This window comes from Oncorhynchus mykiss, chromosome 16, assembly GCF_057628025.1.
Source record: "Oncorhynchus mykiss isolate SJ-2025 chromosome 16, ASM5762802v1, whole genome shotgun sequence".
Lineage (NCBI taxonomy): Eukaryota > Metazoa > Chordata > Actinopteri > Salmoniformes > Salmonidae > Oncorhynchus > Oncorhynchus mykiss.
The window spans coordinates 21,700,545-21,719,406 of record NC_143037.1 but is presented as its reverse complement, the minus strand read 5'-3'; the positions used below and the strand labels follow the sequence as shown (position 1 = coordinate 21,719,406).

General features: G+C 42.7%; 1 protein-coding gene across 7 annotated transcripts in view; it reads right to left on the bottom strand.

Annotated features, from left to right (window-relative positions):
- The window catches only part of ankfn1b (ankyrin repeat and fibronectin type III domain containing 1b), a 278,599-nt gene that overhangs the window by 41,030 nt on the left and 218,707 nt on the right, over window positions 1–18,862 (bottom strand). For all 7 annotated transcript variants that reach the window (XM_090202223.1, XM_090202225.1, XM_090202224.1 and 4 more), the window contains one exon: window positions 9,471–9,593. In XM_090202223.1, coding sequence (XP_090058349.1) covers window positions 9,471–9,593 — 123 coding nt within the window. The remainder of the gene's footprint in view (window positions 1–9,470; window positions 9,594–18,862) is intronic.

The window sequence follows — 18,862 nt, the reverse complement described above, 5'->3', positions numbered from 1 at the left end:
CATTGGGCCCCCCAAGAGTCCAAAGTAAAGTCTGAGGCCCCGCCATCCACAGTCAGATAAATAAGGAGGTGTCAGAGTGTTATTGTACCGAGCTGCTAGGGGAAATGAAAGACTAACTGGAATGGACACCATCCCTGGGGTGGTAGCACACACACACACACAGGCACACACACACAGGCACACACACACGCGCACACACACACACACACACACACACACACACACACAACCGCAGGCAGGCAGGCAGACAGACAGACAGACAGACAGACAAAACATGCAGACAGGTAAGCCCGCTCGCATCCACACACACACACACACACACAAGGAAGGCAGGCAGGCAAACACTCACATACAAACGGTGAGAAAATACAGTAGGTGTGAGAGTGTGAGAGGGCGGCGAAGGGAGGGTGGAAGGAAAAGGGAGATTGGGTTGGAATGAAGGAAGGAGGGAGAGAGAGAGGGCAAGTCGAGGGAAGCAGGAGAAAAGATGGGAGAGTGAGGAATCGGAGGAGGGCGAGAAAGAAGAGATCAGGGGGAAGGGGTGATTGGTTAGGAAAGAGAGAGAGAGAGAGAGAGAGAGAGAGAAGGAGGGAGTTGAGGACGGTAGAGGGAGACACAGGAATGGAGCAATAGGAGAAGGGGAGATGATGGCGAGAAAAAAGGGGGAATGAGGGGTGGACTAATTAGTTCAGTAATAGAATGTTCAATGTTCATGCTTGAACATGGTATGGCCAGTACTGTAGGTATAGTTGCCCAGTGTCTCATGATCAGGATCACTTGAAATTGTATTCGGTTGGAATGGGAGGGAAAAGCCACAAGCGTACTCTCTCACTCTCCCCTTCTCCCTTCCTTGGACCTGTTCTGTACACCCCCCCTCCACTTGCTCTTTATCCCCCCCCCCCCCCTCTTTCTGTCCCTCCTCTTCTCCTATCTACCCCCCCCCCCCCCCCCCCCCCCCCTACCCCCCATCTCTCTCTCTCTCTGCTGAATTTAGGTTTTGGGTGGAAACCTGAGTGAGTCTGGGACGCAGGACAAGAGGGAGCCAGCCTCATAAATATCCTGGCTGCAGCCACAGCATCCACACTCTGCTCTGCGTGCGTGTGCACTTGCGCACGCGCGTGTGTGTGTGTGTGTGTGTAAGAAAGAGTCGCCCACTCGCAGAGAAGCGGAAATGTGTTCTTCCCTTTACACTGGCCCATCTATTAATGTATAGCATGAGATATCTACGCAAAGCTGATCCCAGAGATACACAATTTAATGCTGCTAGCATCTATATTTATTATAAACATTTACAATGAAGATTGAAAAAAATATATATGCCAAATAATATGAATTCAAGTTAAGTGTTATGTATCTGAAATAGTGCGCTCAAACCAAATTTGTATTTTTTTTTCATGCAAGAGCAACAACAATTAAACACAATTCTATAACAATCCAACAACATTATCACAAGGCCATATGTGCATCTAGAACCCGTGGAAGGAGATCCAAGCGAGTCATTACTGTGTTCTCTAACTCCCTAATTTGTCCCTCACGTTTGAACTGACAGCTTTGAGGAGTAGAAGAAAGAAAAAGAAAGGAATATTAAAACAAATTCGAACCAAATGAGTGGGCCAGTGCTCCATCCAAAACCACTTTACACTTGGGCCCCTCGGGCATCGCCCTGATTTTTTCCACCAAGAGACTTTGACTTGAGCTTCCTTCTCTTCTATTCCCCTTTGTGCACAATTCAGAGGAATTAGCGTTTGGCATTTGCCTCCCCTTAACAAAATGCTAACCATCACAATGTGTGTGTGTGTGTGTGTGTCCACTTACGTAATGTATCTGTATGGAGATAGAGGGAGAAATTGTGTTTGTGTGCGGGTCTGTGTGCGCATGCGTCTAAAGAGAGAGACAGTGAGGGAGAAAGAGTACGCAGGGGGAACGAAAATGTACCTGTGTTCGAATACCCATACTAGCATACTGTATATTACATACTTAATGAGTATATACAACACACTATAAGTTCATTTTAGTATACTGTAAACAAACTATCTTTCCAGTTGAGCGCACTAGCGCGTAGCCTGTCTACCGGAAGCTAATGCTGTTGCTATGCAACCTCTTTGCTAGCTTGTTAGCGTAACGAGACACCTCACAATTCCGGGTGTGTTCGTAAATTCAAATCTGGAGTGCCAAGAGTGCGCAAATCCAGAGCGTTGTCAGATTGTATGGACATTCAGAGGAGCGTACACTGGACGCTCTGGCGGAGGAGTAGGGTTCTGACCTCACAACTGCAGTCAAGCACACAAGTGGCTGTAACTGTGCTGCTGGCAGCGATTTAATTACGCTTTTTTTCGCTGACACTGGCCATATTCAACGGGTGTTGCGCATTCGTAAATCCTTCAGTTATTCGGCGCTCTGGTACACTCTGAAATCGGTCCATTGAGAACTCACAACGACTAAACCACTTAGCTAAGAATGACGTGAATAATCAAATTAATAAACGTTGGGTAGTTAGTTAGATAGCATTTCATTAATATACTGCCTGGCAAGTTCGATGTATTAGTAGCCAACTAACGTTAGGACAGTAACTAGTTAACATACTGGTAAATACTGTAATGCTATGCGGTTCGCAAGGATAGCCTGGCTAACAAATTGTCAGCCAACATAACTTGTAATGTAACTTATTTGAAAAGTAATGACTTTATTACATTGCTTAACATTTTCTTAACATTTGTCATAATAAGTTAAAGAAATTAATTTGTATTCCTCTTTCTGCTGCATATTTTCCGCCATTTTCTTAAAATTTGCACATGTTCTGAAACCACGCCCATTTTCTGAAGAATTACATTATGGGCCCTAAAAGCACGTAAATAGTGTCCACTGCTTGTATCCTTCATATTTTGCCGAATTTAGTACAACATCCTGGAACTTTTGGCATACTAACTATATCCATACTATGACCAATAAGCATACTACATACTCAATTTACATCACAAATAGTACGGTTAGTGTGGTTAATATGAGTATTCGAACACAGCTTGCGCGCGTGTGTGTGAGTGAGTGAGTGTGTGTATGTAAATATATTGGTTGGATAAAAGGGGGTCTGTTTCACTTCTGACATCCAAGTAAAGACTTCATGTGAGTGAGCTGTCAACAGGGAGGCATCCCAGAAGACAGAGCGGCACCGAGCAGAGAAGAAGCCTGGAAAAGAAAGCCTTTGAAATCAGTCAGACCCTAACGCATGGCACACATCCCACCCCATGTCCTAATACACTGTTTGAGTTGGTGCCACACTCTTTAATTGTTTCAGAACAAAGCTATACAACAAAAAAAAACATGATTTATTGGGTGCTGTTTTATCATTACACACACCACGCCTCCCCCTGTGAGCACATCACTCCAGAGCTGTCCAACCTCCACTGGCTCCCCATATGCTCACGCATTGACTTTCAAATCCTGGTTCACACCTACCAAGCTATCCACAACTCTGGACCCAAGTACCGGTCTGACCTCATTCTACCCTGCTGCCCCACACGCACCCTTCGCTCCTCCAGGTCCGGCTCCCTTCAGGAGCCCTGCACCAGACTGAAAAGTATGGGTGACAGGGCTTTCAGAACACACTTTCAGTCACTGTCAGGGCTGCAGAGTCTCTGGCCTCTTTAAAGCACAGCTAAAAACTGGGACTGTTTAGAAAAGCTTTCAAGGACCTATGTTCATTCGGTTCTCCTGTCCACCGGATCTGACGACATCTGTATATAGCTTTGATTGTCTGCTTAGAATGTTCTGTGTTTTGGATTGTTTATATTATTTTTTTTTTTTTAAATAAAATAAAATTGTATTCAAAGCTCTATGCAAATGAAATATATTATTATTATTATTACTTTGAATCAATGACTCGGTTTTATGCAGCAACTAAGGACCATTCTATCAACTAGGCCCGGGAGAGAGCGGTGATATTCACCTACTGAGATCAAAAGATCCCCACAACGGATCCCACCAGATCCCAATATTTACATGTCACCATTACAATTCTGTTGTTTTATCACCTCTGCCTCTTAAAGTCTGAGTATGTGAAACACTTTTCAGTCCACTGCACTCGTTCAGATTTAACGTGCAATGAGATTTGGCTTAACATAAGAATGTCATGGACATTTCAAAATTCTAATGTTTAAGTACTTCTGTATAGACTTTCCTCTCTGGGCATATTGCAGAGAAATGTTCTGGGAAATAGCGATACTGGATCGGATTCTGGGCTCCAGCTCCTATTGTATTCAGGGATTTGGCACTGCACTGGAACAGCCTCTCTCCCCCTGAGAGGATATGGAAATAACCCCTTATTAACCAGGCTATACTGGAGCAAGACCAGTGTCCCTTTATAGCCTCAAGTATAAAGTACCAGACATACGGTATGACTCATGAGGCTGTCTGATCTCTGATGTGTCCGTTTCATCCAATGGAAATGGGACAAAGATGCATGTCTGATAGTGTCTTGAAATATAGACGGTATACAATGAACAAAGTGGACGTTCATTGTCCATTGTTCACTTACAATATGATTCATATTTTGTATTCTGGGTTAAGATGCACATCTGATAATTATTTTAAATGGAGACGGTATACTGGACCATAATTGAAGTCCAATGCAATGTTCCCTTACCTATATTCTTAGAAGAAAAAAACTCTCCCTATTTGGAACCTAAAAGTGTTCTTCAGCTGTCCCCATAGAATAACTCTTTGAAGAACCCTTTTTGGTTCCAGGTAGAACCCTTTTTGGATCCATGTAGAACCCTTTCCACATAAGGCTCTACATGGAACCCAAAACAGTTCTACCTCGAATCAAAAAGGGTTCTACCTGGAACAAATCTTCAGTATTCTGGGTCAAGATGGACCTGTGGAGGCCTGATACTGAGGAAAGAGATTGAAAATGCCCTTAGATAACTGTTGAACCCCCAAACCCCAACACCGCCATCTTGAAATCCGTTCCCCTCCCATCCTCTGGCAACGGGTTTCATTTTGAATCTGCCGCAGGGATGTCAGGGCCGCCCTCAAGCATGATTAATGATGATGGTTTCCTGATAAAACACTTCAATATGTTGTTTCATATCGCCAGCCATAACCATAACCCTTTTCTCCCTCTGCCTCCCCCTTCTCCCTTCTCCCTCCCTCGTCTACGAGTCCCCCTAGAGCTCATTTACTGTGATTACCAATAACAATAACACAACCATTATCTTTTATTATGGCGTTCTCCCAGGACCCAGCCAGCACGCCGACACTTTGATACAGTTACAAAACAGCTCCTATTTCAACCTTTTGCTTGTTTTCTTGGCTCAGGACGTAGTAAATGCGGCGTTTCTGTTTCCGTCTGAGACGTAAGTACAAATAAATGGCAACAGTCGTGTAAATAGATGATTAAGCGTTGAAATTGCCTGAAACAGTTTTATGGTGGGGCACTGGTAAAAGCTTGCCTATAGATACCAAGCCTGCTGTTAGATGTAAGTGTCATCTTACGTTACAGTGTGAGGGCCAAACTTGAGGAGGTTTGTTCTGTGATCAAAAGAATACTTCAGCCTCTAGAGAACTAAACCGTATGTAGCCTAGTCATTAATTCCATTTCATGTTCATTCTACTACAATGGCAGTGGTCAAAACATGATGAGTAGTACTTTATCCTGTGATTAGAGATTATTTGAAAAAATGTCTAAACTTTACAATCCAGAAAGTACCAGACATGTTAAAGGCCCAATACAGCCGTTTTTATCTCAACATCAAATCATTTCTGGGTAACAATGAAGTACCTAACTGTGATAGTTTTCAATTATAATGGTCAACAAGAAACAAAAATAGATTCTTAGCAAGGACTGTCTGGGTGTGGTCTGAGTGGGGAAGGGAACAATTATGTTATTGGCAGAGAGGTTTAGAACTCTTTCTTATTGGTCTATTAACTAATTTACTGCTCGGTGATGTCACCAGGCATGCCAAAACTCCATCCCAATAAAACAGACTGACATTTCAGGCAGTCTTTTCAAACAGCTATTTCACTAAAGGGGTATTATCATCATTTTCACAATTTTACAGTATTATTCCAAACCCATAGTGTGACAATATATATAAAACACAGAAAAATGTAGTTTTTGACTACACTGGGCCTTTAACAATTGCAAAAATGCAAGTGCTTAAAGGAAGTTTTCAATAGATGATACTGCAGCACACATGTTTCCGCTGAGGAAGACTGTGCATTCCAGAGTGGCTACGTTTTATTCCTACGGAGCCGGACTGACCCCGTTTCACCTACAGTAGCATGGCTCATCTGTAACCTTGAACGTCTCCTCTCGGGGTCTCGCGTTTATGATGTCACAAAGGCCAGTCGTTCTGGGTTTATAACAGTCGCTCTCCCAGAGAAAGTTCTAATCCAGCTGTAGGCTAGTCAACCCCCTCCTCGTAAATGAGTGTGTCCAATCTACCCACTGTGTTTCATTAAGAACAGACCACATCAATCCAGGTCCCTGCGTACCACGCGCTACTTCAGGGAACACGGCACAGTTGAAGGACCTCACAGCACACCAGTGCTCACAAACTTAACACCAGCCCTGTAGTCGCAGACCACACATCCAGACCTCTAGTCGTAGACCACACGTGAGACCTCATGAGACCTCACAGCAGACCGCACCGTAGACCTCACAGAACCTCACCCCTGTCACTCATCAACCAGACACTCGTCCAGTACATACAGTCCAACTCTGATAGGTCGAGCACAACAACGCGACATTTGGGATAACAGGATATTTGAGTTTTTTTGGACCAGATGAATTGGAGTATTAAAGGAAGTACTCGATCATGCCAGATCCTGGTTGTAGTAGATTCAATGGTGAAATAGGGGGAAGTAAGTGGGGCCAAGAGTGCATAGCAGGAGATCTGAGGAGAGGATAGATGGATGGACAGACAGATGGACAGACAGAAGTATAGATGGGCAGATGAACAAGAAGACAGGAGGTGGAAGCCAAAGGAGAGTGGGAAGGATTCCAATGGGGTGGGACAGGACGAGAAAGCAGCCTCGTGAAAGGAAGGGTTTCAAACTCTTTTCATCGTCTGCCTGAAGACCGGAGCTTTACAACAGCAAGATGAAGCGGCGCCACTGGAGCAGACTGGCCTGGCGCTTCTCAACGAATCCCAGACGCAGAGGCAGAAAAGGACCCCACCCCTACAACTACCCTCCCCAGCCAAACCCACCCAAACTACTCCCAACACAGCTCTATATCCCTCTGTGTCACCCCAGTGACTCCAATCATTCCCACTGAGATCTGAGGAATCCCACAATGGATCCCAAAGCTGCCACCAGTTTGCATTTCACCATTCAAATTCTCTGCTGTTTTATCACCTACCTCTCGCAGTCTGCGCATGTGACTCGTCGCAATAGTATTGATGGAACTAAGGCAGTTTAAATCGATACTCCAATAAGTTCCTTCCATAATCTCCTTTCTTTCATGCCCACTGATCTGAGGACTTGATTTTTGAGAACACCATAGTAGACACCTACAGTTTCTTTACCTTTGGGTCGGTCCACCGATTAAGTACCTTTAGGCTAGTGCAACTTAGTATAAAAAAAAGAATAATAATAACAACATTTTAACATTCTGTCATAAAGAGCACATGTTCAACTTAATACATTTGTGGGGGTCCTCATGATGACGTGGCAAGTGACACTTTGCTTCTTGTAGTCAAATATCTTGAAAACCTTACTGCTGACATGCAAAACATTAACGGACTGTATCAACAGTGGACTAATTAAAAAAAATACCAAAGATAGTTTTTCAGTGGAGTTTTTCAGAGGAGTTTCCCTTTAAGTGCCAAATAAAGTACCAGAATTGAATGTAACAGGGTTGAGGATTTCTTCTTAAATCAGTCATAAATCCCCTTGTGACAGGGGGAATAAAAGCTTATTGTGTGCAACAGGGAGGGGCAATTGAATGCAAGCTTCACTGAGAAATTGAAATTCTCAAAACATTTCTAACCTGTCTATCTATGGGTAGCAGGGTTGACGTTTTATGCTCGACCCGCTCAGTTTCCCACCACAAAACACCAGAAAATGTACAGAAAGTAGTAGAATTAGTAGAATTAGTAGAATTAGCTCACCTGACTTTACAACTATGATTTGACGAGTGGATCTTCAATGTCTCCTTTCAATAAAAGCATTCATAGTTTTTTTTTGCCCTATTAAAATGAAAGTTCAGTTCACGTAACAAGAGTTGACCTTGAAATGAGGGACAGACGCAAAGGAATCACTCATCACATGAAAGTAATAATCTTCAGAAATGAGTTTGTCAAATCAAAAAAAATAACTAGGGACTTACAATGATGGTGAGAACCTGGAGAAATGTTGGGGTTAAGTGGGTCAAAATCTTCCCGAGAAGTCACAGAGGATGCACGTCTTAGCAAGTCTTTATGTTAAACATCAGATGTATTTCATTTTACGTGGTCTATATTAAAATGGCACTTCGTTTAATATAACAGGCTTTTAAAATGCAATATTGGTGCACAAGTTCTACTTTGATATTTTAAGGGATGCAAAAGGTACTCTTTTCGCAGAATGACCCTATTAAAGGTAATGGAGTCACGGAGGCAAGGACAAAGGTGAAAATAAGTATTCCAACACAAGCCATGTTTGGTGTGCAGCAAGGTTGGGTCAGTTCCAATTAAATGAAGTCAATTCAGGAAGTAAACTGAAATTCCAAATGGTATACAGTACATTTAATAGTCGACAGAGGTTATACGAGGAGAAGTGTTTTTTTTTAACACACCCCCTTTGGTCCGTGTGGACCAATTTGGGTATGTCTCGAGACGGGATGACAACATTTTGGAAAACAGTTTCACATGCAATATCTGTGTTTGTGAATGATAGGGGGAGATAGTGAGAAGACTGGATGGCATCCTTACCTTTTTTTAACAAGTGCAACATTTGTGCTGTATTCACATCTCTCCCAAAGGAAACTTTGTGAACGGCCGTGTTAATGATTTCGAGCAATAGTGGACCTAATTGATTCAACATTTCCCATCCAGGTGATATGAATCCCATCCAGGTGATATGTGCCTTTATTCATGCTATCCAACGCCCTTTTGAGTTCATTGAGAGGGATTTGGGCACCCAGTGAGGTGGCTTCCTCTGTTGAGAGAAGATGAGATCTTAACTATTTTAGAAAGGACTTCTTAGTCTGGCTTGGTGTGGATTTACTATCAGATGTGTACAGTTGTTTATAGAAGTGGGAGAACGAACGGGGCTGCCGTGGCGACAGTCAAAAACATAAAGTTCCTCGGCAAGCACGTCTCAGAGGAGCTGAAATGTTCAAACCACATGGACACTGTGGTGAAGAAGGCAACGGTAATAACAATTCAACCTGAGGATTCAGGAAGTAAACTGAAATTCCAAATGGTATACAGTAACAAATTATTCCAACACAAGCCACGTTCGGTGTATAGTAACACTATGACCCTTACCAGTCCAGACTGAGAGAGCGCCTCCTGTAGGACGGAGGTCTATCCAGTGTAGTCTTCTCAGGTTTGGTCTGCCGCTCTTTTAGGGACAGCCGGTGAGTGAATTTGGATATGCTCGACTCTGGCCTGGATGAGGGAACACAAATACACACAGAGTCAGTGCTTAGTCCAAAAAAGTAATCAACAGATGAAGCATACATCTCTAATATTATAACTATTCCCTTGAAGGACTATTGCTTTCTGAGAAAGCTGTGATCACTCACTGTTGGGAAAAAGAAACTCTCTATATTAGGTTGGCAATGTCCCAGCCCTCCCTATCTGTCTAAATTAAAAACGGAACATTTTCATATTTCCTGTTATTCATCACAGGCTGATTTGATGAGATTCAGCTCTGGTAATATTGCTGTGGTAACAGCATGGGGACCAATCATTGCTTTAAAAGCAATTTGGCATCAAAGAGTTGCACTCACAAGAGCCCTGTTTATACTTGGTTCTAACATTCTTCCTTTGTCATGATCTTGTCCACATTCTGATTGTGCCAACATTTTTTAGACAGGTGTAGACGATTAAAAGATGCAAAGTGAACTGATTTTGATCAGATCTTTTAAGTGTAAACCAGCCAGATCACTCAAGATTGATTTACAAATTGGACATCTGTCCATGTATCGACCCCAACCTAGGGGTGGCTTAGTGGTTAGAGTGTTGGACTAGTAACTGGAAGGTTGGAACATCGAATTCCTGAGCTGACAAGGTACAAATCTGTTGTTCTACCCCTGAACAAGGCAGTTAACCCGATGTTCCTAGGCTGTCATTGAAAATGATAAAATATCCTGAAGATGTTGTAAAATGCCGTCAAATTGGACACTAGGGGCAACAGTGAGCACTACCATCAAGTAGGCTAGGGTGTTGTGGACGGGGGTGGCGGATGGATCTAATCCCATGACGATTAAAAACAAGTGTCACCCACTGGGATTGAATGCACAACCTTTGGATCCACCTAGCAAACCAAAAATTGGTTCTGTGAATCTTCCCAGAGCATTCGTTAGGTCGAGGCAAATGTTTTCAGAACACAAAAACTGTCCAGTCGTGGGGGGTAATTATGGAACGTTTGTATAAAACATTCTCCTGATGTTGCGAGACCTTTCCTAGAACACATTTCAATCTGTTCTTTAAACGTTCCCCAGAATGTTTCATGAGGTTGTGGTGAGAACAATGTGAGGACATCGAGAAAGATACCGTGTGTTCCTAAAACACAAAAACTGTCCAGTCGTGGTGGTAATTATGGAACGTTTGTATAAAATGTTGGGGCCTCACAGGTACTATACTTAAACTAATATAAAGTAAAATGCTGTTAATATATTTTAATTCATTATTTCACACATTGTACCTGTGGGCTGCCCCTCATAAGAGGAGGAAGAAGACAAAAGGAAGAACACATTACAAAAGGTACAATAAACTACAGTATTGATCATTTTGATCATATTATAAAGTTGAAGAGATAATACATTCAATATATATACAAACGTTTCGAACCCAACCTCGCATCCCATTCCTCCAACCTCACCCAGCCAACATGTCTTCATCCAACCCCCAATAGCCAGAAGGGGGAGCCATGGGAAGCATTGAACTACAGAAATTCAGCCGTGGCAACATATTCACTTTGACAATAGATATTCTGCCAGTTAAAGCTGCAATATGTAACTTTTTAAACAGAGAAATGCTAGTTATAGATTTGTCATTCTCATTGAAAGCAAGTCTAAGAAGCAGTAGATACGTTCTATGGATGCTATTTCTATGCTTCCCATTCTTAAGTTTTCTTTGTGCGTCTTTTACTTTGGGTTTTGTACATCAGCGTTAAACAGTTGAAAATATCCTATTTCTGGTGATGGAAAACATATTTCACAGCGGTTTAGATGGTACAACGACTCTGAACACCCGTCAAACTCAACTCTGGACCTCGAAGCCAGTTCCACTGCATTTTTTCGTTGTTGATCTCTAATCAGGGACTGATTTAGACCTGGTGGGTACAATTAATAATCAGGTAGAACAGGAAACCAGCAGGTTCCGCACCTCGTAGGGTATAGTGCATATTGCACCTTTAAAGCAACTGGGATGTTATTCCATCGACTGAGGTCGGATTGAAAGGATCTGAGCGCTCTGCTAAAGCTTCTGGCAGAGATATGACCATTCTAGTCTATTAAAAGCTTTTTCTGCATCGAGAGAGATAATACAACCGGTTGATTAAGCATTTAAGATATTTAATAGTCGACAGAGGTTATACGAGGAGAAGTGTTTTTTTTTAACACACCCCCTTTGGTCCGTGTGGACCAATTTGGGTATGTCTCGAGACGGGATGACAACATTTTGGAAAACAGTTTCACATGCAATATCTGTGTTTGTGAATGATAGGGGGAGATAGTGAGAAGACTGGATGGCATCCTTACCTTTTTTTAACAAGTGCAACATTTGTGCTGTATTCACATCTCTCCCAAAGGAAACTTTGTGAACGGCCGTGTTAATCATTTCGAGCAATAGTGGACCTAATTGATTCAACATTTCCCATCCAGGTGATATGAATCCCATCCAGGTGATATGTGCCTTTATTCATGCTATCCAATGCCCTTTTGAGTTCATTGAGAGGGATTTGGGCACCCAGTGAGGTGGCTTCCTCTGTTGAGAGAAGATGAGATCTTAACTATTTTAGAAAGGACTTTTTAGTCTGGCTTGGTGTGGATTTACTATCAGATGTGTACAGTTGTTTATAGAAGTGGGAGAATCTTTTATTGATTTATTTGGGTTCGGATAATAATTCCCCCCCCCCCCCCCCCCCCCCGTTTCAGATTCAATAGTCACTATATCGGCTAAATTGATCACTACTGTGTAGTTTGTCGGCAGGTAAACGATTGTGACGATTACCATGGAAGTAACGATTGAGTCTAACTCGATGGATGGCAAATTCGGATCTCTGTCTTCTCAATAAATGAAGTTCTGTCTTGACTTTGGACAGAGTAATTGGTGCCATTTTTTTGTTACTTTTAGTTGACATGAGTAAGAGTCCCTACTCATTAATATTATCAGGTGGTGGCCTAGCGGTTAGAGCATTGCACCGGTGACCACACGGATCCTCAACACGGGGTGCCCACATAAGTGCACCTTCAGTCCCCTCCTGTACCCCTGTTTTCACACAACTGCATGGCCTCGCACAGTCACAACTCCACCATCAAGTTTGCTGACGACACGGCAGTAGTAGGCCTGATTACCAACAATGACGAGATGGGTCCTGCAGAGAGGAGGTATGCACTCTGACGGCGTGGTCCCGGGTAAAACAACCTCTCCCTCAACGTCAGCAAAACAAAGGAGCTGATTGAGGATTTCAGGAGGAACCCCCCCCCCCCCATCCTCATCAACGGGGCTGCCGTGGCGACAGTCAAAAACATAAAGTTCCTCGGCAAGCACGTCTCAGAGGAGCTGAAATGTTCAAAACCACATGGACACTGTGGTGAAGAAGGCAACGGCAATAACAATTCAACCTCAGGAGGCTGAAGAAATTCGGGTTCTATCCCCAAGGACCCTCACAGTGCACCATCATAAGAGCACCATCGAAATAAAACTGTCAGGCTGCATCAAAACCTGGCACGGCAACTCCACCGCCACTGACCGCAAGGCTCTAGAGAGGGTGGTATACTCAGCCAAATGAACCATTGGGTGAACACTGCCTGCCCTCCAGGACACCTACAACACCAGGTGTCACAGGAAGGCCAAGAAGATCATCAAGGACCTCAGCCACCCGAGCCACGGCCTGTTCTCCCTGCTTCCATCATTCAGACGCGGGCAGTATACAGTAGGGACATCATTGCAAAAACTGTAAGACAAGCCAATAGCTTCTACCCCAGGACCATCAGTCGCTGAATAGCCAGCACTAGGCAGCTACGGTGCATTCAGAAAGTGTTCACACCCCTTTTTCCACATTTTGTTATGTCACAGCCTGATTTTAAAATGATTTAAATTGAATGGATTAAAATGTCTTGTCACTGGCCAATACACAATACCCCATAATGTCAAAGTGGAATTATGTTTTTAGAAATGTTTACAAGTGAATAAAAAAAATGAAAAGGTGAAATGTCTTCAGTCAATAAGTATCCAACCCCTTTGTTAAGGCAAGCCTAAATAAGTTCCCTGCCCCCACCACCCCCAATTTACATTGATCATTGTTACTGTTGTAAAAATGTATATATTATTATTTCATTCACTTCTCTTTTTGACCTGCACTGTTGGAGGTTAAGTGCATTTGGAAAGTATTCAGACCCCTTCTCTTTTTACACATTTTGTTACGTTACAGCTGTATTCTAAAACCAAGCCATGAGGTCAAAGGAATTGTCCGTAGAGCTCCGAGACAGGATTGTGTCGAGAAACCGATCTGGGGAAGGGTACCAAACAATGTCTGCAGCCTTGAAGGTCCCCAAGAAGACAGTGGCTTCCATCATTCTGCAGCCTTGAAGGTCCCCAAGAAGACAGTGGCTTCCATCATTCTGCAGCCTTGAAGGTCCCCAAGAAGACAGTGGCCTCCATCATTCTTAAATGGAAGAAGTTTGGACGCCATGAGTGTGCAAAGCTGTCATCAAGGCAAAGGGTGGCTACTTTTTTGGTTACTACATGATTCCATGTGTTATTTCATAGTTTTGATGTCTTCACTATTATTCTACAATGTAGAAAATAGCAAAAATAAAGAAAAACCCTTGAATGAGTAGGTGTATAAACTTTTGACTGGTACTATATATATATACAGTGCCTTGCGAAAGTATTCGGCCCCCTTGAACTTTGCGACCTTTTGCCACATTTCAGGCTTCAAACATAAAGATATAAAACTGTATTTTTTTGTGAAGAATCAACAACAAGTGGGACACAATCATGAAGTGGAACGACATTTATTGGATATTTCAAACTTTTTTAACAAATCAAAAACTGAAAAATTGGGCGTGCAAAATTATTCAGCCCCTTTACTTTCAGTGCAGCAAACTCTCTCCAGAAGTTCAGTGAGGATCTCTGAATGATCCAATGTTGCCCTAAATGACTAATGATGATAAATACAATCCACCTGTGTGTAATCAAGTCTCCGTATAAATGCACCTGCACTGTGATAGTCTCAGAGGTCCGTCAAAAGCGCAGAGAGCATCATGAAGAACAAGCAACACACCAGGCAGGTCCGAGATACTGTTGTGAAGAAGTTTAAAGCCGGATTTGGATACAAAAAGATTTCCCAAGCTTTAAACATCCCAAGGAGCACTGTGCAATCTATAATATTGAAATGGAAGGAGTATCAGACCACTGCAAATCTACCAAGACCTGGCCGTCCCTCTAAACTTTCAGCTCATACAAGGAGAAGACTGATCAGAGATGCAGCCAAGAGGCCCATGATCACTCTGGATGAACTGCAGAGATCTATAGCTGAGTTGGGAGACTCTGTCCATAGGACAACAATCAGTTGTATATTGCACAAATCTGGCCTTTATGGAAGAGTGGCAAGAAGAAAGCCATTTCTTAAAAATATCCATAAAAAGTGTTGTTTAAAGTTTGCCACAAGCCACCTGGGAGACACACCAAACATGTGGAAGAAGGTGCTCTGGTCAGATGAAACCAAAATTGAACTTTTTGGCAACAATGCAAAATGTTATGTTTGGCGTAAAAGCAACACAGCTGAACACACCATCCCCACTGTCAAACATGGTGGTGGCAGCATCATGGTTTGGGCCCGCTTTTCTTCAGCAGGGACAGGGAAGATGGTTAAAATTGATGGGAAGATGGATGGCGCCAAATACAGGACCATTCTGGAAGAAAACCTGATGGAGTCTGCAAAAGACCTGAGACTGGGACAGAGATTTGTCTTCCAACAAGACAATGATCCGAAACATAAAGCAAAATCTACAATGGAATGGTTCAAAAATAAACATATCCAGGTATTAGAATGGCCAAGTCAAAGTCCAGACCTGAATCCAATCGAGAATCTGTGGAAAGAACTGAAAACTGCTGTTCGCAAATGCTCTCCATCCAACCTCACTGAGCTCGAGCTGTTTTGCAAGAGGAATGGGAAAAAAATTCAGTCTCTCGATGTGCAAAACTGATAGAGACATACCCCAAGCGACTTACAGCTGTAATCGCAGCAAAAGGTGGCGCTACAAAGTATTAACTTAATGGGGCTGAATAATTTTGCACGCCCAATTTTTCAGTTTTTGATTTGATAAAAAAGTTTGAAATATCCAATAAATGTCATTCCACTTCATGATTGTGTCCCACTTGTTGTTGATTCTTCACAAAAAAATACAGTTTTATATCTTTATGTTTGAAGCCTGAAATGTGGCAAAAGGTCGCAAAGTTCAAGGGGGCCGAATACTTTCGCAAGGCACTGTATATATATGTATATATATATATATATATATATATATATATATATATATATATATATATATATATTGCAGACACTTATCCAGAGCGACTTACAGGAGCAATTAGGTTTAAGTGCCTTGCTCAAGCACACAGACAGATTTTTCAGCTAGTCGACTCAGGGATTCAAACCAGCGACCTTTTTCGGTTACTGGCCCAACACTCTTAACAACTAGGCTACCTGCCGATGGGGTTAGTACTGAACACTAACCCCATCGGCACGATCTCCCCGCTCATTTCCCACTTCCATCCCTTTCCCATTCACTATTTCCTGAACTCCATCCCAAACAACCAACAAGTATATTTTCCAGTATGAATCATGTGAGAGGGTGTGGGAATATCGTCAGACGGCAGCCTAATTGCTGGGAGATTAGGCCGGACAGGGGTTCAGCTCATAGTTAGCGCATTGGGCCAGTAACCGGAAGGTTGCAAGTTGAATCCCCAAGTCGACAAGGCAGACCGAGGGTTTTCTCAGGGAGAGTTGGGAAACGCAAAATACACAATTCCAATTCACTCATGTGTATTAATATACACATGTACATGTGTGAAAGAGCACCCACCAAATTATTATTATTAGTACACTGCTAAATTAGACTAGTGCCACTGCTTGTGTCCGCCAAGTGCCAAGTACTATGGGGGAATCCAAAACATAATTTACATGCTCCATATTCATAAAACAAAATGGTACTTGAATAATAATTGTAGCCCTTCAATAAACGATAAATATAAAGGCCAACATTGACCCGTTGAAGAGATGTCTACAGGGTCGTTTAATGAGAGGGAAAGGGCCAACTTATTTTATCATTGATAAATAATGACAGCCAATGATCTGGTTAGAGGTAATAGGGCGGCCAATGATCTGGTTAGAGGTAATAGGGCGGCCAATGATCTGGTTAGAGGTAATAGGGCGGCCAATGATCTGGTTAGAGGTAATAGGATGGCCAATGATCTGGTTTGAGGTAATAGGACGGCCAATGATCTGGTTAGAGGTAATAGGGCGGCCAATGATCTGGTTAGAGGTAATAGGGCGGCCAATGATCTGGTTAGAGGTAATAGGACGGCCAATGATCTGGTTAGAGGTAATAGGGCGGCCAATGATCTGGTTAGGGGTAATAGGACGGCCAATGATCTGGTTAGAGGTAATAGGACGGCCACGCTTTGCTTTTGATTGTTTGTCGGCACAGTGGTTGTCCTTTAGGAAACTCCTGTTGTAGGGAGTTGAGAATAAGTGTGTGTGCCTGCATGTGTGCCTGCATGTGGTGGTGGTAGGGTTATCAACAGAGGACCACGTTGCTAGAGGGGACTATCTGGTTCCTGCAGTCCCTCCTCCTGCCACCATGCAAACTTTACTTTCTACCCCTCCTACAGCTGTTCCTCATGACATCACCCAGAACGTGGGCATCCTGTGATGATGTAATCCCCTTGGAGGGACCTTCGAACCCAGCCTTACTCTCTGTGTGTGTGTGTGTGTGTGTGTGTGTGTGTGTGTGTGTGTGTGTGTGTGTGTGTGTGTGTGTGTGAGAGAGAGAGAGAGAGAGAGAGAGAGAGAGAGAGAGAGAGAGAGAGTTTGCAGAGAGATGACCTAGATTTAGTCTACCTGTTCTCCACTTAATCAAACTGACGTTGGGAATTTGTCCCTGTGATGTTACTGGTTCTGTACTGTATGCCCCATGACACAAACTAAGGCTCATTGGTTCGTTTTCCCCTGTACCAGGGCTTCAAGGACAGTCCCTTTAGTGCCTAAATTTTGTCAATAACAACCAGATATGGCAGAGTACAATATATCAGTATGGCTTACACACACATTCACAAAGAACACACACACACACACACACACACACACACACACACACACACACACACACACACACACACACACACACACACACACAAAGGCTCTTTTCTCTCCCGTAGTACAAGAGTGCCTTTGTTGAGATAGACTCAATGGCTTGTGTAGTGATACGCACAAACCGTTCACCTCTCTCTCACAAACTTAATTCCTTTCAGTCAAACACACCGACATCGTTGTCATGGAGCACACTCCCAGTTGCTGCGAAAAACAAATGTCACTTTCCCTCTCTGTTCTTCCGTTACCATGGCAGCAATAAAGTGTTCTTATTCTTTCCGAAGCGTCCGTGTTCACGACTGTAGGCGCTCTGCTAAAGCACTGATTGTTCAGCTCTTCTATACTCCTTTCACAAAGCCTATCATTATCAGTGCAGTTTCACTTCGCTTAGAGCCGTAGGTAAGAAAGAGCCTGTTACTGGAGACCGATTGTAATTGGATAGTCAGGGTTTAAGCAACTAGCTTCCACTCAAAACTAAACGTTGAATTAAAAGAGTTCCCACTGGGCAAGAACTGGATGAATCAACGTTGTTTCCACATCATTTCTCAATGTGTTGTGACGTAGAATCTATGTGGAAAATGCATTGGATTTGCAAAAAGGCATTCAAAAAATAAATACAAAACGATTGTTAGAGGGTCAAATTACAACCACAGAATTATGTCATCATGGTAACCAATTTTCAACATAGACACACCTTATATAAAATATGTTGAATTTGTACCTTTGAAACAACGTCAGATCTTCAACGTCATATCCACCATCAGACAGCGACCTCCCAGAGAGCTGATCATTCTACAGCTATCCATTTGGTCTCCCATCCAGAGTTATCACTAACTACTACCAACGTACTATCGTGAGAATGATTATTGAGCGATCTATTAATAACTAAATAGATTCACTGTTGCTATCGAAGTCATTCCAAAGGGTGGGTTTAACAGAGCAAAAAAATGTAAACATTCTATGAGTCATATATCATCAATTATACTGTTCAGGCCTATATAGCATTTGTGAAGTCATCAAGAGCTATTGTTTCAATTCAAACCAGGGTTCAACTAAAAATAGACCATACAAATAGGCCTAGGATTTCAAGCTTTAGGTTTATGTCAAATTT